This window comes from Macaca mulatta, chromosome 8 (genome assembly GCF_049350105.2).
Source record: "Macaca mulatta isolate MMU2019108-1 chromosome 8, T2T-MMU8v2.0, whole genome shotgun sequence".
NCBI lineage: Eukaryota > Metazoa > Chordata > Mammalia > Primates > Cercopithecidae > Macaca > Macaca mulatta.
In genome coordinates, this window is record NC_133413.1 from 119,709,942 (window position 1) to 119,730,410 (window position 20,469).

The 20,469-nt window shown below is 34.1% G+C and overlaps 1 protein-coding gene across 2 annotated transcripts in view; it reads left to right on the plus strand.

The window, feature by feature from the left end:
- Positions 1-20,469, plus strand: part of PKHD1L1 (PKHD1 like 1) — a 167,713-nt gene that overhangs the window by 71,254 nt on the left and 75,990 nt on the right. For both annotated transcript variants that reach the window (XM_028852869.2, XM_015145876.3), the window contains exons 31-46: positions 1,288-1,420; positions 1,943-2,138; positions 3,759-3,901; positions 4,324-4,428; positions 5,051-5,239; positions 5,990-6,160; positions 6,719-6,945; positions 7,719-8,703; positions 11,168-11,416; positions 12,397-12,546; positions 14,035-14,209; positions 15,206-15,362; positions 15,806-15,962; positions 17,240-17,319; positions 17,790-17,919; positions 19,286-19,415. In XM_028852869.2, the coding sequence (XP_028708702.2) occupies positions 1,288-1,420; positions 1,943-2,138; positions 3,759-3,901; positions 4,324-4,428; positions 5,051-5,239; positions 5,990-6,160; positions 6,719-6,945; positions 7,719-8,703; positions 11,168-11,416; positions 12,397-12,546; positions 14,035-14,209; positions 15,206-15,362; positions 15,806-15,962; positions 17,240-17,319; positions 17,790-17,919; positions 19,286-19,415 (3,377 nt within the window). The remainder of the gene's footprint in view (positions 1-1,287; positions 1,421-1,942; positions 2,139-3,758; positions 3,902-4,323; positions 4,429-5,050; positions 5,240-5,989; positions 6,161-6,718; positions 6,946-7,718; positions 8,704-11,167; positions 11,417-12,396; positions 12,547-14,034; positions 14,210-15,205; positions 15,363-15,805; positions 15,963-17,239; positions 17,320-17,789; positions 17,920-19,285; positions 19,416-20,469) is intronic.

Here is a 20,469-nt window from a genome sequence, read left to right on the forward strand (position 1 = left end):
TACCACATAAATTTAAGGATGAAAAAAATTAGTAGTCTAAAGATTTCAGGAAAGTAAATCTAGAAATTAATAGTTTTCAAAAAATAATACTTTCTTTTTTTTTTTTTTTTTTTTTTTGAGACAGAGTCTCGCTCTGTCACCAGGCTGTAGTGCAATGGCAGGATCTCGGCTCACTGCAACCTCCGCCTGCTGGGTTAGAGCGATTCTCCTGCCTCAGCCTCCCCAGTATCTGGGACTACAGGCACGCACCACCACGCCCAGCTAATTTTTGTATTTTTAGTAGAGATGGGGTTTCACCATATTGGCCAGGATGGTCTCGATCTCTTGACTTCGTGTTCCACCCCCTCCTCAGCCTCTCAAAGTGCTGGGATTACAGGTGTGAGCCACTGCTCCCAGCCAGGAATACACTTTTAAATGTGTTAAAGTTTTAGTTTAAATGTATTAAATTTTCAGTTTCATAAAAAAATTGAAGTTCTCTGTGGAATATTGTATCCTAGAATCAATCATTGTTCTTTATTTTTAAAGCATAGTTTTTAAATTTAAACTAAGACTCTGGTTTCCTTATTACATATCAAAATGTAATGAATACTGTCACTGACTTTTTAAAAAAATGTAGCAGAACAAATGGGGGTATTTTGTATTTGCAATCTGCGGGAAAAATAAATTTGTTTTTTGGACTAAATGATGGAGATGAGAATTGAGGGGATATGATAAACTAAAACTTACTTTGTTTACAATATGTCAGTCAGTTAAACACTGAGTGTGGATTAAATAAATACTAGATGTGAAAAAATGTTTTTCCTAATTGGGAATTGCATAGATGCTATATCTGCAAAAGCATCAAATAGTTTTCTTAGGGGGTCCAAGTGCTTAGTCTTGAACTCTGGAACAAGGTCTTCAAAAGATATAATGATGTGATTTGTCAGAGAAGAGAAATAAGAACTATACCTGTCTATTTTAAAAGCACAAACTTTAGTATTTAATGCTTTATCAGACAATCAGTTCTCCACAACATCTCAACAATATTGTGGAGCCATCAGAAATCCAATAATATAGATGCATTTGAATGGATCATAATACCCATGGAACTACTATGTCATATAACTTTGAGAACTCAAGCATGTAACCTATATTTGACACCACAACTTTCTAAAGATATGAAAATATATGAAGGCTTTGAAATAAAACATCTTCAGAAGTTTATTTTCAATAATCTATTTCTTTTCAGCCCGTGTATTTCTGTATCTCAACGATTAATATTTTCTAATTTTTTTCCTCTTATTTTAGAAAACTGAGGGTATAGTTGATATTTCAGTTACTACCAATGGATTTCAAGTCACAGCAGGGGATGCTTTTAGTTACAATTGTTTACAGACGCCAATTATAACTGATTTTAGTCCAAAAGTACGAACAATACTAGGTAAGAAATTCTTCAATAAGATCAGTCATATCTTATTGTCATATGTATAAAAATGTGTGTGCACGTATGTATGTATACGTATTGTCATATATATGCATGTATGTATGTATACGTATTGTCATATGTATAAAAAACATTTCTAGAAAGGCTTTTGAAGCATAGTTTCTTCTGCAGTTTTGCTTCTTAAATTGAAACCAGTTATAGTTTTATGTGTGTGTATGTTTTACCATAGATTAATCTATTTATTATTTTATATTGAACATATGCAATAAGGAGAAAAATGGTAATATTTGTTAAAAAAGGACTTTGTCATCTTTTTTCCTTTTGAGCAATTGAATGTACATTTCATCCCTTTGTGGCTGCTACCAACTCTTTCGTTGTTTTTCCTTTTGCCTCTCTAAGTGCTAGGATTTCCTAAATCCAATGAAAGATGAGAGATGAATTGATTTATTTAATATGCAAATTTCACACTGGATAGCAAGTTGAACTTTTTGCATTATTTTTAAAATTTTAAAATACTAGGAGAAGTTAATTTAACAATTAAGGGCTATAATTTTGGAAATGAACTCACACAAAACGTGGCGGTGTATGTTGGAGGAAAAACCTGCCAGATTCTTCACTGGAACTTCACAGATATTAGATGCCTTTTGCCCAAGTTGTCTCCTGGAAAACAAGATATCCACGTAGAAGTCAGAAACTGGGGTTTTGCATCAATAAGGTATGATAATGAACACAAACTTGATGGAGTTGTGGAACACATGGGGCTAGTGGAACTGGGATAGGAAAAGAAGTAGGCGTTAACCTTTAGGGGTTGCTCTCTTTACCTTTCTACATCTTCTTTTGCAAAATATGCTCAGAATATCTCATAGAACTGTAATATGACACCTAGTTTTGAGACCAATACCATTCAGATCAGGTTGTAAAATTCTCTGTACAACTAGCCTTATGTATATGTCACATGACTTTGATTCATTCAGGAAATGCGTATCAAGTAGCTTCTAGGGGCTCAGTGCTGCTGGCTGGATTTACACTGGATTAGAGGGGCATCTCCCCTGCATTAATGGTGCTCACAATTTTCTTGGAGAGAGAGATTTCAAACAGAGGATTACACCAAGAGTTTAATTGTAAATGTGAAAAATACTATGCGTTAGAGGTACTAGGTGCAGTAAGAGTCTATAATAGAGAGAGCTGACTTATCCTGAGCATCAGGGAAAGGTTCTCTGAAAAGGTGACAATTAAACCAAGAAATGGGTAGGTGGTGGCCATTTGAAGGAGAGGATGCAGAGAGTCTTTCTCCAACTCAATTTTCTGTAAGGACTTAGTATTTCTTTTTCCCTGAGACTATTTGTTAACTGATAAAATTTTAGTTCTAGTGTGAGGAAGTTATTGGTTTAGAATACTTAGAAAAGGAAGATACTGAAATTTTATGGATACAAAAAGGCCAATAAAGCTAATGTCAGAGTAGAAGGAGATGACTGCAGCAAAATCTTGCAAGAAGTAAATGAAAATGAGCAACATTAAACATAAACCTCAGCACTACATCCATCTCCTCTTGGTTTCACAGGGCAGAGCTTACATGGGTTCTGTATTGGCTTGTGCTTTAGCTTGACGATATAATGGGTGAAATTGACACCACACAAAATTGTGTTTTCAGATTCAAGAAATACCACGGTTATGCTATGGAAGTTAAAAGTTGACACAGTGACTCACGTGAATTTTTCTGCCTCTCTTAAGTTACGAGGGAAGTTTGAATGTGGAAGTCAAATATGTCATATCAGAAAAGCATTTACATTTTGAAGGCCTCCTAGCAGACGCATTGTCTGTAACCAAGCAAAATAAATTAAAAACTCTCTCCCTGAAGTAGTGGAAGGGAGACCCTGACAAGTTTTCAACAAACATGGAATAATAACTTCAAATTAATTTTACAAAACTTTGATTACTCAAATGTGTGAGATTTAATTACTATTTTTAAAGCAGAGCTACCTTTTTGTTTTACTCTAATGAAAATATAAAATATTTTTAAAAATCTAATGTATTTCTTGTGACCTCAGTTCTCATAAGCATATTTTTCCATAATATTGTAGGATCTTCCATCTCAAATTCTTCTGCCATTAGAATGTTCAGAAATTTAATTTTCATAGTTAGGAAAATACTGAATATACTATCCAACCAAATCAAGATTATGATAATTACCAGATTGTCTATCTTGAAAAACTAATGTATAATTAAATATCCAATTATTTCCTCTTTCTAAAGAAATCATATCCTAGCAAGGGTTTAGCGAGATAAACCAGAAGAAAGCTCATTGAAAAATGTATCCTTTTTTTTTTTTTCTCAGAGACAAATTAAATTCTTCAATACAGTATGTTTTGGAAGTGACCAGCATGTTTCCACAAAGAGGCTCCTTGTTTGGTGGAACTGAAATCACCATAAGGGGTTTTGGATTCAGCACAATACCAGCTGACAATACCGTGCTGTTAGGTAAGAGCTTCTTTCATAGGAAGGTGATTATCATTTTTCTCAGCTTAAAGGATATACTATAGGTGCTGAGTTATTATATGAATATTCTAAATCACAGTTTTATTTTTCTAGTAGTATAAAAAAAGGTTAAGTGTATTTGGTTAAAGTGATAGAGAGAAACTGAATAACTACTTTTGATTTCAATAAATAATTACTGTGTATTTAATGTGTATGCAACATATAGAGTGGAGGAGTTGTTCTGCAGATAATGAGTACTCATACATGATTACTATGAGAAAAGAAGTACCGAAGATCCTACTATATAAGGCAGAGTTTTTTTTAGGGTCTTGGCTGTCGATGAATTATACTTCATCTCTGTAATTCACAAAAAAATTTGACAAAATGTTTGCTTTATAAAAATATCCAGTGTTTATTCTTTCTAGGGTCCATCCCTTGCAATGTTACATCATCATCAGAAAATGTCATAAAATGTATTCTTCATTCAACTGGGAATATATTCAGGATTACTAACAATGGGAAAGATTCAGGTATCAGCCATTTATATACTATGAAAAAATGGAAGCACTTAAACCTGAAATTAATTTGATTTTTATTTATTTTGTATTTCAAATTATTGAGAGACTGAGTACTCTTATTTCTTTTATAATTTGTCAGCAGTAACTGCTTGACATAGAGGGTCATATATAGAGTGAATTAACGGTAGATTGAGTCTAGAAGGCCGTACTTTACAGTTTCCAACTTCAGGAATTGCCATTTGGTTTTGCTGCAGTACAGAACCTCCCAAATTGTAGTTTATTATCCGTCATGGATTTCCAAATGAACATTCCAAATAAAACTGATCATAGCTTTAAAAATATTCTCTGTAAGCTTTCTAAGCAAATTATTTATTGACTTCTAATTTTTTTTTTCAAATTGTCTTGATCATCACTTTTGGAGTTTTGTGACTTAATTTTTCCTTATCTTCTTTTTACCTTGCTTTCCAGTATTTCTATTTGTTTTTGTTTAGTGCTTAAATTATGTAAGTAATTAAGTTTTAGTGTTGATTAAAATGTTTTTACTACTGACTGTACATAAATTGCAATGTTGTCAAAGATAATTATTAAGAAATTCTCTTTTTCTTTTAAAATATGACTCAATTCTTGTTCCCAGTACATGGATTAGGTTATGCCTGGTCACCATCAGTCCTAAATGTGTCTGTAGGGGACACAGTGGCATGGCATTGGCAAACACATCCATTTCTTAGAGGGATAGGATATAGGGTTTTTTCTGTCTCCAGTCCTGGAAGTGTAATTTATGATGGCAAAGGATTCACAAATGGAAGACAAAAATCTACATCAGGTATGTTTCTGCTTATTGGGTTTCACATCATGCCACTTTTTCCTAGATCTAATAAAATGACATTTTTTGGTAGATTTAATACAGTATTTTTACATAAGTAATATACACAAATGCATAAGGTAAATTAGTTGGCATTTTATTGCTGTAGTAAAAATGTTAGCAATAAGTGTAAGCAAGTTATTTTATACATACTCAAGTGAGTTCTGATATTAGAAATATTTTATATTCTGTGATAATGAATCAATTGAAAAACATATTGTGAAAGCAAAATGCAATAAAATAGGAATATATGTTTAAATCAAACCAATCTGGTAGCAAGTGATGAACTTTGACTGACTGAAATCAATTGAAAATCAGTGATTCTTATAGGACAGCTCAGAGTAAAATGTGCCTTTTAGATTGCCTGTTTTGTTTTGTACATGTAAGATTTTGAACTTTTAACTCATGAAAAAAAATTCTTTCATTTCATGTTGAATTTTTCTTTAAATTTTGGTATGTTATGCTCGACTTGCCATGGTTTTCTAGAAAATCAATGCTGGATCTTGTTTGGAATGTAATTCCATTACACAAGATAGCTTTTAATAGTCAGCGAGTTTTCTTACTACATTCTGTTGACATTTCATACACTTGAAAAATAAGAAACTGTCATCTGCATGTGCATTTAAATGATCATTTCAAGTCGTTTTCAGTCTCTTTTCAAAGATGCATTAATTGCTTATATTTATTATGTACAATCTCATTTTATGGCAGGTTCATTTTCTTACCAATTTACTTCACCTGGAATCCATTATTATAGCAGCGGGTACGTTGATGAGGCTCACTCCATTTTTCTCCAAGGAGTCATTAATGTTTTACCAGCTGAAACCAGGCACATTCCCCTGCACCTGTTTGTGGGTAGCTCTGAAGCCACATATGCTCATGGTAAGATGGTTAAAGATGGAAACTCTGTTACACAGGTGACCCAGGGTGTGTGTGAAATTTCCGGAGCAGGTAGCAGATGACTGGGTCTCACTGTGCTTCTCTCTTACTAGCCACGTGACCTTGAATGGGTTTGGGCTTCTCTGAGGCTGGAATTTATCCTCTGAAATAAAGATTATGTTAATGTCTTCCCACCAGTCTCTCCCTCAGAATCGTTGTGTGCCTCAAGTGAGATGTAATGTGAAAATGTTCTGACACTATGTATGTGCCTGGACATATATTAAAATGTAAGATGATGTTATTATTTTCCCCATGGGGTCTGGCCTTGGACAAACTGAAAAATAAATCAATTTTATATTCAGTTTTCTCTCTTTACTGTGACATCTTTGATAAGGTCTTTAATACTTTTGTACTGCCTAAGACCCATTTGTCATTTTGTTTTTCAAAAAAGATTTACCAGAATTTAAACCATCATCATCAAAATAAAAAGTAACACAGTTCAAAAACAGTTATCGTTCTAGAATGTTATTCATGACTTACAGGCAGTTCTTTTGTCTAAAGGAGGACCTGAGAACTGGCACTTGGGAAGCTCTGTGGCAGGTTGCTTAGCAACAGAACCCCTGTGCGACCTGGACAATACCAGGGTTAAAAATTCAAAAAGATTGCTATTTGAGGTTTCAAGTTGTTTTTCACCATCTATAAGCAACATTACACCATCCACTGGAACAGTAAATGAACTAATAACAATTATTGGACATGGCTTTAGTAATCTCACATGTGCTAATAAGGTAAGAATATAAATACCTCCTTTGTACTTCTATTACATGTTCCCAATGAAAGTATTTTGACGATAACCTTGTTATTTAATTTTTACGAGCTTTATTGAGATTTATCACATACCATACAATTCACCCATTTAAAGTGTATAATTCATAAACTTTTAGCATAAGCACAGAGTTGACATTCGTCACACAATCAATTTTAGAACATTTTCATTACCAAAACAAACAAACAAACAAACAAACAAACAAACCCTAAATCCCTTAGATATCACACATAACCCCTCCATCGATCCCAGCCCAAGGCAATCTCTAATCTACTTTCTGTCTTTATAGATTTGGCTGTTCTGGGCATTTCTTGTAAATAGAATCATACAATATGTGGTTCATTGTGACCAAGCTTATTTATTTTTCACTCAGCATAATGTTTTCAAGATTCACCAAAGTTGTACCATGTATCAGTACTTCATTCTTTTTTTGACCTAGTAATATTCTATTGTATGTTAAACAACCTTTTATTTATCCATTCATCAGTTGATGGGCATTTGGGTTGTTTTCACCTTTTGATTATTATGAATAATGTAGCAATGCACATTTATGTACAAATCACAATTTAATCCAAGAGATGCCTTAATCAGCCGCTCCCCAATTAAATTTATGAATAAAAGATATTTATTTGCACATGATTAGCTTTTTAAATTTATAGTTGTTGCTAATAAAACATTTGTTTATACTGGAGATATGTATTGACTTTTTTTATTTTGCATTCATTTCACTTACAGGTTACAATTGGTAGCTACCCCTGTGTCGTAGAAGAAAGTAGTGAGGATTCAATTACATGTCATATTGACCCTCAAAACTCAATGGATGTTGGTATCAGGGAAATTGTCACTTTGACTGTCTACAACTTGGGCACTGCTATCAATACGTTGTCCAATGAATTTGATAGGCGATTTGTGCTTTTGCCAAACATTGACCTGGTGTTGCCAAATGCAGGATCAACTACAGGAATGACAAGAGTGACCATAAAAGGCTCTGGATTTGCAGTTTCTTCTGCAGGTGTAAAAGTCCTTATGGGTCATTTCCCATGTAAAGTTCTATCAGTGGATTATACATCCATTGAATGTGAAACATCCCCTGCTGCCCAACAGCTTGTGGATGTAGATCTTCTAATACATGGAGTGCCTGCCCAGTGCCAGGGAAACTGCACCTTTTCATATTTAGAAAGCATCACTCCTTATATAACAGGAGTCTTCCCAAACTCTGTCATAGGGTCTGTAAAAGTTCTTATTGAAGGAGAAGGTTTGGGGACTGTTTTGGAGGACATTGCTGTTTTCATTGGAAATCAACAGTTCAGAGCAATAGAGGTTAATGAAAACAACATCACTGCTCTTGTGACTCCTCTCCCAGTTGGACATCATTCTCTTAGTGTTGTGGTGGGAAGTAAAGGCTTGGCTCTGGGAAACCTGACTGTCAGCAGCCCCCCAGTAGCATCTCTATCACCAACTTCTGGAAGCATTGGTGGTGGAACTACATTGGTGATCACAGGAAATGGCTTCTATCCAGGCAACACTACAGTCACTATTGGGGATGACCCTTGTCAAATTATTTCCATCAACCCCAATGAAGTCAACTGCCGCACTCCCGCTGGGACCACTGGAATGGTCGGTGTTAAAATCTTTGTTAATACAATTGCTTATCCACCTTTGCTTTTTACATATGCCCTGGAGGATACTCCATTTCTCAGAGGAATTATCCCAAGCAGAGGTACTCCAATATCTGCCTTATTATCTTGATATTATTGTATCGATAATATTTATTAGTATAGAATTGGAATGATATTTGTAAATAACTATTAAGGTGTGTTTATAAATGATCCCACTTACACCTAATACTTGGGATTCAAGTTCTGTGTAGTCTGTATTGTATGATTATTTTTCACACATTTATGGGATAACAATTTTAGACAAATTTCAACTTCTATTGAGGAACAAAATTCCCGTTAACTTGACCTAAAAATAAGTGAAGATAGACTAAAACTGCTAATTCATTTATGTTATTGATGTTGATTTGAACTAGAAACTCCAGTTAAAATTCAAAAGTTGCAATCTTACTTACATTGAGAGTGTTTCAGAGTACCTTATTTCCATGAAACTACAAATGAGTATTAACTTATTAGCACACCAGAATTCTTTTTAAGGAGATAATTGGCACATTCAGTGGAGAAAATGTTATAAAATAAGATTTTCTTAATTACTTAGCATGACTCATTTTTCTAATTTAACAATAGGTTGATATATCATCTTGGTCCTTTGTCATTATGCTATGCTGTTTCTGATCATCTTTGAGCTATTAGAATGCTTGTTATATATGCACTGAATTCTGGAGAGGAAGCTGTAGTGTAATAGTTGAGAGCTTGGCTCTCAAATGGCTCAAATTTTGGTTCCTTTAGTTTCCAGCGATGAAATTTTGGACAAGTTTTTTTAAACATCAATTTCTTTATTTATGCAGGTACATACATTATAAAGTTAAAGAAGTTTATTCATATAATGTAACTTAGAATAGTACATTTAATGAAGAACTCATTAAATGTTAGCCTTTTAGAAAAGTCTTAGGTTACATCACAAGAGAAATGTATCAGGTTTGTGTAAGTAGTATTTTCTGCCTTCAAAGAGTTTGCTGTCGAAATCTTCTGTAATATGTCAAATTTGCTCATTTTGAAAGATGTGAACAATAGCAATGGCATATTTCTTTCCCATGTGGTTGTAATCATTGCAAATAATAGCATATGTTTCTTATTTCCATGGACTGTGTCTCTTCTTATCTCTGTCTTTGAATAATTTTTTTTTTCAAAACAATGCATTCAAAGGTATAGGAGACTTGAAGACGTGTGAAAACTGAACTGTTTTTATTTGCTGAAGAGACAGGCAACACTGAGAACAACACTGTTGCACTTGAAAGGCAAAATGTCAAGCAAAATTAAATGTTAAGACCCATACAACTTTCTTTAGATTGTATCTTAAAACTATTTCAGCCAGGCACGGTGGCTCATGCCTGTAAGCACTTTGGGAGGCCAAGGTGGGCGCATTGCCTGAGCTCAGGAGTTCGAGATCAGCCTGGGCAACATGGTGAAACCTCGTCTCTACTAAAATACAAAAAATTAGCCGCGCATGGCGGCATGTGCCTGGAGTCCCAGCTACTCTAGAGGCTGAGGCAGGAGAATCGCTTGAATCCGGGAGGCAGAAGTTGCAATAAGCTGAGATTGCACCACTGCGCTCTAGCCTGGGCGACAGAGCGAGATTCCATCTCCAAAACAAACAAAGAAACAAACAAACAAAATTATTCCTAACATGAAATATCTCTTTAGTATCTGTCATGTTTAAAATAAAGTAATTACTTATATTTAAGCAATCCTCACTATGGTCAATTATATGGTAATTCTTTACTATTGTCACTTGAATTAAAGTCAAACTACTACTTGAGGGCACTGCGTTTGTAAAAAGTTATGTTGACTAATTTTCATTTAAAATTTAGGTATGCGGATATTCATTTGAACAGCCTATGAAAAATTCCATATGTTTAATGCCCTTGATGTACATTTGTCAAAAGAGGGAAGCAAGAGAACAGCCAGGATCTAATTATTTGTTCTATGTGCACTCATTCAAGGCATTAACATCAACATTCACCTACAAATCTTTAAATTAATTCCTTTTTTCTGTATTTACTATCTTACACCCATTTACATATCGTAATTTGTTTACCAAGTCATACCTATCAAAAACGTTTGAATTAAGAAAAATGTAGTCTCTCCTCAAAAGGGTTGCTAATGTCAGGAAGGAAGGTACCAAAAATAAAGATAGTAAGCCTCATCCTTAAAATATGCTCTAACCCACGCTGCTCAGACATTAATACTTCCTAACTCTAGACCTGCTCTTCTCTCCTCCTCTCTTTTCTATTAGCGTGAATTAGTAACTTACAACTCAATAGAATGGACAGAAAGGCTGGAAAAATAACAAACATTGAGATAAATCACTTATAATTAATATACAGTAGAATGTAGGGTATATTGTAGTCAAAATGTATTGTATGACACAGCATGTATTGTTAATATTTATATTAGTTTTAAAACACTGGGTATTCTTTTATTTATAAAAGTAAAGAAGTATATCTTTAAATGAGTGTGTATTAATAGTTAGATATATTTATATTTTGTGCCTTTTTTTTTTTTTAGGTCCACCAGGAACTGAAATTGAGATCACCGGATCCAACCTTGGCACTGAGATCTTGGAAATCTCGGTGATGATAAATAACATTCAATGTAATGTAACCATGGCCAATGATAGTGTGTTGCAGTGCATCGTGGGAGATCATGCTGGGGGCACATTTCCTGTTATGATGCATCATAAGACAAAAGGCTCAGCTGTGTCCACAGTTGTATTTGAGTACCTGCTTAATATTCAAAATATTAATCCAAGCCAAGGTAGTCATAAGTATGCAGGAAACTGCAAATATTTTGTTTCAGAAAATACTTATTTAGAAATCTTATTTAGAAAATAATATGTTCTTCAAACACATAAAATTTCTAGTTTTGTGTGTTCTTTTTTTTTTTTTTTTTTTTTTTTTTTGAGATGGAGTCTCACTCAGTCTCTCAGGTTGGAGTGCAGTGGTGCGATCTTGGCTCACTGCAAGCTCGGCCTCCCGGATTCATACCATTCTCCTCCCTCAGTCTCCTGAGTAGCTGGGACTGCAGGCGAAACACCACCACGCCCGGCTATTTTTTTTTTTTTTTTTTTTTTTGTATTTTTAGTAGAGACGGGGTTTCACCATGAAAATTTCTAGTTCTTATAGCACAATACAAATATTTTTCTTTATGTTGCAAATAAATAAGCATGTTAAGTGTATATTTATTTCAAAATACTAAACTTTAAAATATAATACCTTATATTTCTTAGTGATGTATGATTAATTTATTTAAAACTTAATCCTACTTAAAATGACAGTTATATGTGAAAATGTTTTTTAAATCATGTTTAGACATCACTGGTATGTTAATTATTTCTACATAAATTAGTATCTTTTTTATGTAAAAATTTTTTTGGTTAAAAACCTTAAGAAAGTATAAATAAACCAATCTACTTATAATTAAAATTGTAATTGCATAGTCTATGTTTTGCCTACTCTGAAATCCTTTGTGACATCTCTTTTAAGTAAAATTTTAGTTCCTAGAAATAGTTCAAATAAATTACCAGATATGACATTTACTCAGTGAGGATTTTAAAACACTACAATCAAAAGAGATTCAGTTGCATTCATAGAATAATGCACTATAATTTCAGTTCTAAGAAAATCTTCATTTAATGTAACTTACTTTGAACATTTAAAATAAAGGTAAAAAATATGTACACAGAAGAGGTTTTATTTTAATTAGCTTTGTTTTTCCTTTTTATTTGTCTTCACTAGGGAGTTTTGGTGGGGGTCAAACCATGACTGTGACAGGCACCGGATTTAATCCACAAAATTCAATTATATTAGTTTGTGGCTCAAAATGTGCAATTGACAGGCTTAGATCTGATTACACAACATTATTATGTGAAATTCCATCTAATAATGGTAAGTTGTCAGAAAAAATAATGGAAGTCTTTGAGAACTAGTTAATTTTATAAAGATCAGTTAATTTCTTTTTTCAAGTTACTGGCTGCCTTGGAGTAATTAAATCACTTTATTACTGTCCTGATTCTAAGCAATTTCTCCAGGACATTTTCTAGATTCACATGTCTTTTGAGATTCATAAATTGCAGATGGAATTGTTTATAATAAATTGCAGTTTTCCAGTTTATGGTGTAAACTGATGGTTCTTAGTCTATTGAGCATACCAAATGGAGAACACATTTTTAGTTCCCATTAGAATATTAGGCTTCCATTAAAGATAGGAGTTCCATTAATGGCTATGAGTGTCAATGCCGGTGGTGCATTGCTAAACTCAAACCCTACCTGTGTCATTGAATAAGTTATTTAACCTCTCTATGCTTCAGTTTTTCCAACTATAAAGTGAGATGAATCACAGTAGTCTACTGGATTTTTGTCAGGTTTAATAAGTTAATGTACATAAAGTGGATGGAATGATGTCTAGAACCATATGTAATTCGCTATTATTCTCATGCTTACTTATTCATTTTTAGTTAATGGTTAAGAGCCTGGTCTCTGAGGAGTCCCTGTATCTCAGTTTTGTTACTTACTGTGTAACCCTAACTAAGTAACTTAACTTCTCTCTGCTTCAGTTTCTCCACGTATGAAATGGAGATATTATTAACTCTAATTCAATGGATTGTTGTGAAGATTAAATATTTGGTAGTTTAGACAACAAATCTTAGTTATTACTTCACAAAATTTAAGAAGATATTTAAACAATGTGAATATTCTAGAAGAATAAAGGATATATTTTATGTGAACACATTTTTTAAAATATTAACAAAATTTTTGAAGCTTTTCTAAATATTATTGCTTCTTTCTCTGACTTCCTTAACAAAGAATATTGAAAAATGCAATATTTTTATGACTGAGCTTATTTATCATTTTGACACCAGAGTTTGAATCCTGATTAAAAATATATATATACGTAGCAATGCTTCGAGACTTGTCAAGGTTTTAGGTTGTTTGTCTTAACACTGGCTCTGCATCTTCTCGTTATGTTTTTGCATCAGGTTTCTGTAGTCCTTGTTTCTGACCTTGCCTTCAGCTGTCACTGCTTGCTGTTATCAGTGTGTGTGTCTTTAAGCAGTTCTTCCCTCCTTCCTGTTCTAATTTACAAAGTTAGATTCTCTAGAATTGGAAAACTAAGCAGGCAGGTTTGTAGAGTGTTCTACGCAAGAGTCTCCCTGGGAGGATCCAAGGGCTTTTTCTTCTGTTGATAGTGAGCATGAACTTTGTAATGTTTTTGGCTATTGCTAGAGGCCACTATTATTCATATGCAGCCCATGTATATTGGAAAAGGAAGATGATTGTGTGAAAAGGAAGATGTTATTGAAAATGTTTGGAGGTTTTGGAAATGAATCAGGGTCTGATGGCAGAACTGCATTCACTCTGATCCTCCTCTCATAGGCACGGGAGCTGAGCAAGCCTGTGAAGTGAGTGTGGTTAATGGGAAAGATTTGTCACAGTCAATGACTCCGTTTACATACGCAGTGTCACTGACTCCACTCATCACTGCAGTGTCTCCCAGGAGAGGCAGTACAGCAGGCGGCACCAGACTGACAGTCATGGGATCAGGATTCAGGTACTGTCTCCACACACACATGCATCGTTGTGCATTTCCAGACTCGAGCCATTACACCTGCTTTCTCCTATGCCTGGACAGTGCGGAAATACAGTCATGTAATGTGTACCTATATGCTCGTAACTTATGCTTAAGGCAAAAATAGTACTAATTGCTAACATTTACTGAGTATTTATTTTGTGGCAACCACTTGCCTACCCACAGAGACATCCTGCCTTACTTCCTGAGATGTTTTTTTACCTCATTTTATGGTTAGAAGACAGATTAAACAGGTTAGACAACTTGCCCCCAATCCTAGTATGTAGCATCACAAATATAAATCCCCTTCTTGTTATGCTTTCCCCACCATCTTATCTCCAGCCATGATCTGCTTCACTGGGTCAAAGAAACACCTTTCCATACAGCAAGTCTATTCCACTGTAATTGGTCAAGTTTCTTTTTCTTAAACATACTCATTATTTGGCTCAAGTTTGTGCACTGCGTTGCCATCATTATTCAGATGGGGAAGGCTGAAGTCAAAACACCAGATCACATACACCACAGAAGCTCATTGTAACTCCTCAAGCAGTTGTGATTACCTTTGACTTGCATTTTTACCTGGAGGTTAAGTTCTAAAGTCCACAAACATGATAAAAATGTCACATGGAAAAGTGATCCTTGAAAATCTCTTTTAAAAGTACCTGTTGGGAGATCAACATAGAACCACTGAACAACAACAAAAATCACTGCTTTTTTTTCCCCAACACTGGAACACCGGCTATTTACAGTCCTATTTTCTGGACTCTGAACCTCTTTGTTTACTTTTTTTTTTCAATAAATATTTTGAAATCTTAGTATTGAAAAAAAGCATCATTCTGCACTTTGGTGGCTGATAGAATCAGGTTTCTTTATTATTATTATTATTTTGCAATAATACGTAGGAATAAAAGGGTTTGACAGCGTGATCTAAAAGTTTGAGAAAAACATACATGTTATGTGTTCCCTCTTTTTTTACAGTGAAAATGTAGAGGATGTTCATATCAGTATAGCTGAGGCCAAATGTGATGTTGAGTATTCCAACAAGACACACATCATCTGCGTGACAGATGCCCATACTCCCTCAGGGTGGGCTCCAGTTCGTGTCCACATCAGAGGTGTCGGCATGGCCAAACTGGTAATAGTGCTGTTGGGTATAGTAATGACAGCAACAGAAAACTAGCATTATGGGAGGTGGGCTAATTGGTAATGGTTGTTTTACTTTAATATCTCCAAAAAAATAACTGAGCTATGACTATAATAAATTTAAAGTAGCTTATGTTTTTTGTTGGTTTTCCTAAAATTTTTATTATTTTGGATTTTTTATTTTTCTGAGTTGTGGGGTAATTGGTAATAGATTTTTTAAACTTGATCATTATTGTGAAATAAACCAAGAGGCAATTATAACACATTTTAAGTAGGTTAGATTTTATTAATAAAATGCTTATTGTTTGTATATATTATATATATTTACTATGCAATATAAATATATTTATATTGTAATAAAAAGCTTTTTGAAAAATCGAATGAAAAACTCTGGTAAAATCCCTAAATTTTAAGGTCTCCTATGTTCTATTACAGGATAATGCTGACTTTCTTTATATTGATGCTTGGTCCTCCAATTTCTCATGGGGAGGACAATCTCCCCCAGAAGAAGGGTCTCTTGTTGTTATTACAAAAGGACAGACCGTTCTGCTGGATCAAAGCACGCCTATTTTGAAAATGTTGCTTATTCAGGGTAAATTTCTGAATATCTGTTCATTAGACTCTGCCTGAGAAATATTTCTGTGAAACTGATTTAATCAAAGTCCACAATTAAGAACATCCATAGTTGCATCATATTTTTAGTACACAGTGTAGTCCTGGGCTTTCTAAATTGAGTATTGCAATCCATTTGTGGTTATGATATTATTTAATGTGTTGCAGCCAGCATTTTAAAAATTAAATAGGATAGAAAGCATCAGAATGGATTGCATGCATATGAGTAAGTACCTTTTAACAGTAAATGTTGTTTTATGAAACTTTTGGTTCAATAACAAAGTGGGGAGGTGTGAGCATGCCCGCCCACTTTCACTAGATCACAATAAAAAAGGCATTTTCCACTTTGAAAAACACTGATGTAGTGGGTCCCAAGAGTTAAAAAGTCATAGAGATTTGTCCTAAATGATCCCCTTGACTCCCTTTGGAAGATAGGTTGTGATTTTCACCTTTCCCTATGAACCTGTTTCTGTTGTTGCCTGGGGTTGTCTCTGCTGCTGTATTTTGTTTTTTACTGTAGAAAACTAAATAACCATGACTGTGATAATTGCATGTAAAAGAATCATTAATTGGTAAGAGTAGACTGCTTGAGGATTTAGTGTACAAACTTTGCCATAACAGCTGAGCCACCGGAAGACTCCTGCATTGTTATTGTACTATTTTTAACTTCTGGGAATATAGAAAAGTTTCAGGTTTTTGAAGTTATTAAATATTGGACCTTTGGACAAATAAAATTTTACTACTTACAAATTTACACTAGTCTCATAAAAATGTATCTTGGTACGATCTTTAATAATGCTAATCAGGCTATAGCTGTTGACAGTGCAAATTAATGGGTAAAAGTTCAGAGCTAATGTTGACATTATAACCGTTTTTATAAACATGCTTTTCTTTAAATGCTTTCATTATTAATTTATATTTTGAGGTGCTGTCTTTGTAGAACGAATTTGCATAGCTGAGCTATTTAGTAGCATCTAAAATAAGCTACTTTCCCAATGTTCGAGGGAAAGTAATCTTCCCTGGAATTTGATTTTCTGTAAACTCCCACTGTCTTGTCTGGAGTTTTTATGCTTTTATGTTGCCAAAGAACTGAAGTGAAGTTACATGCATAACAATAGCAGAACTTGAATGAGGAATTAAAGTTTAATTTACTGTATAATTTAATAATTATTATGTTAAATTGTAAAGAGTAATTTAATAGGTAACTTTTAACAAGACTTTTCCTTGTGATGTATTTTAAAACTCTATGATTCATAGGTGGAACTCTAATATTTGATGAAGCTGACATTGAACTCCAGGCAGAAAATATTCTAATTACAGATGGAGGCATTCTTCAGGTATTCAAAAGAACATAATACATGTTCATTTTTAACCTTTCTTCATTCCTTTTTTTAAATACTATGTGTAAAATGGATAGTTAATTATACCAACCTCTCCTAAGTTTATCTTTGTTTAGGTCTCTGTTTTTGGTATAAAATCCTTCATGTAGGGATAAAAGTTTCCCAGAATATTGTGTTTTTAATGGGAAGATAGTAGTATATTCCCATAGAGCAGAATTTAAAATACAACAGGAAAGAATTAACTCTTAGATGTGGCTAAAGTCAATCAGTATACCTTTCAAAGGTCTGGCATAGTGTATTTGGCTCACTAGAAAATTAAAGTTTTATCTTTCCAAAGAAAGACATGAACAACTGAGCAATTAATTCTCAAAAGAGAAGAGAAGATAGAAAAGAACTACTTTTGTGTAATTAGAATTGTGGATTTGGGGTTTTAATTTTCTGAATAGCATTTGTGACATCTTTTGCAGATTGGGACAGAGACATCCCCATTCCAACACAAGGCTGTCATTACCTTGCATGGGCACCTGCGATCTCCTGAGCTTCCTGTCTATGGTGCCAAAACACTGGCTGTGCGGGAGGGAATCCTGGATCTGCACGGTACTGTGGCCAAGTGGCTAAGGGAGTTGGTAGAGAAAGACTCACCAGGACACCAGGGATAATTATCCTGTGATAATTATAATTTATCCTGTGGTAAAGTAAAAGTGTGTTAGGCTTCTCGTGTCTTTAGATATCCCCTCTTTACCCCTTCCTTCTTTCCCACATCCAAGCAAGGCTGGCCCAGACATCAAGACTCAGAACCAGGCCAAGCGTGGTGGCTCATAACTGTAATCCCAGCACTTGGGGAGGCCAAAGCAGGTGGATCACCTAAGGCCAGGAGTTCCATACCAGCCTGGCCAACATGGCAAAACCCTGTCTCTACTAAAAATACAAAATTTAACCAGGCATGGTGGTGCATACCTGTAAGTCCAGCTACTTAGGAGGCTGAAGCAGGAGAATCACTTGAACCCAGGAGGCGGTGGCTGCAGTGAGACAAGATCGCACCACTGCACTCCAGGCTGGGTGACAGAGTGAGACTCTGTCTCTGTCTCAACCAAGGTCACACTTGGGAAAGTCTTTCTGGGCCTTTTCTACATTCCTCCTCTTCCCCCTTTCTATAGGCCTCCAGGCTCTTCTCATTTCATTTTACAGTAACTGTAGTACCTGTCTGTGATTGCCTGTTTACTTTATTTATTTATCTATATAAAAAGACTAAGTCTAGAAGCAGAAGAATGTAATTTCTTATATTTGTATCTGAAAATGGGGTCTCTCTGAAATATAACAAGAAATTTATAGTTGTAGATTCCTGTAACTATATCCTAGAACACTGTCAGCAACCAAAAATGATTTTGATCATGTTTGAGGTACCAGGGCAACATACTATTTAAAGAAAGCATGGTGTGAATCTTTTTTATATTGAAGTCTTCCACATTGCAATAATCTATCCCTTTTATGAATTTAGAATACCATAAACATGATACCTTATTATCATAAAAGTCCTACATGGGGCTCACTATGTATACTATGTAATTTCTTAGAAAAGTCTACATTTGACTCTAGATTATTAGTTTAACAAATTCCTATCAATAATGACAAAGACAATAGACTTCTGCTTTTTGTCAATATTATCACACCCATTTACATTGTGTCCCTGTAAAAAAAAAAAGATGGTTATAAATAGGGTATATCATTGCAGAAGAATATTTTTGAAAAGTTTTATAGTAATATGCATGTTATTACAAACACAATTGTTACTTTTATAAAGCAAGCATTCTACATATTTCTTCTTGGAGAAATGTATGAAATGCTAAGGCAAAATGAACCTTTCCAACATTGATTCAATTTAGGAAAAGATTAAAATGCATAAAGTTCTCAATAACCAATCAAACACATGTAAAGAAATACTCAGTGTGTACGTTGGTTCTAGGTGTGCCTGTTCCTGTGATCTGGACTCGCTTGGCTCATACTGCAAAGGCAGGGGAAAGAATTTTAATTTTACAAGAAGCAGTAACATGGAAGCCAGGAGATAACATTGTAATTGCAAGCACAGGACACAGGTATGATGTCTTCTGGGCTTAATGATATGTATTTAGAAAAGAAATTTTTACACTGTGTAAAGAGGGACAATTCAGATGGTGCATGACTATTTGGTTTAAACTTGAAAACTCTAATAAAGAAACACGAACAGCCAAATACAGATTTGCCAAGTGTTAACATTAGGTTGATCCCATTTGTATTGCATTATAATTGATAGATTTACAATAAGAAAAAATATAAATTTGAACTTATGAAATAACTATGTCCTAGTAAAATGTATGTTTTACATGGTTTGGCTCCCATGTAAGAATCTGTTTGGAAAAAAGAAGCGTTTGACTACTAAAAGTCATTTGGAAATATCTTAGAGTTTTAAATACATACCTTAATGAATGCAAAAATGTAAATGAGCTTCTTAGTGTGAGTCACTAAAGAACACGTTTGAAAGCAGCCAGTGAACTCTCTTATCTTACAGCCTTAGCAGTGGCTCCCATGGAGCAAAATTGTCAGTAATGACTAAATAAAAGAGAAGAAATCATTATATGAAAAGTGATGATTCACATAACCTTTTAGGTGCCTGTTATTTTAAAACTGAAACTATGACCCTTAATTTCTGTTTAATTACATATTTTAGCAAATAAGACATAAGAGAAAGAAATTAACATAATACCACCAAGTATCATGGGGGTAGGGGCAAGAGAAGCATTATTTTTGCTTTATTGTTCAAATTATAGATAATAGTAAAATTGAATATGGTTGTGATTATTAGGAAACAAACAGTGATTTATGATAAGAAACAGCTAAATTTTATTAAGGCCATGATTCAGCTTAAATTTAAAATTCAAAATGGCATTTTGAGTTTGCCGTATTCCATATTAAAAATAGACTTGCAGTTATTAGGAAGAGTTAAATATATACTTAGCTTTAGTGCTCATTTTGTTCTGCCCTTGGAAGAAATTTTAATTATATAAAGGCAAAATAAAAAAGCAGGAAAATGACAGGGTTTACTAACAGAATAGAAAATCTTCATTTATGGTTTTTTGTATGAAATGAAAGGGTAGCTTTAGGGTTTAGAAT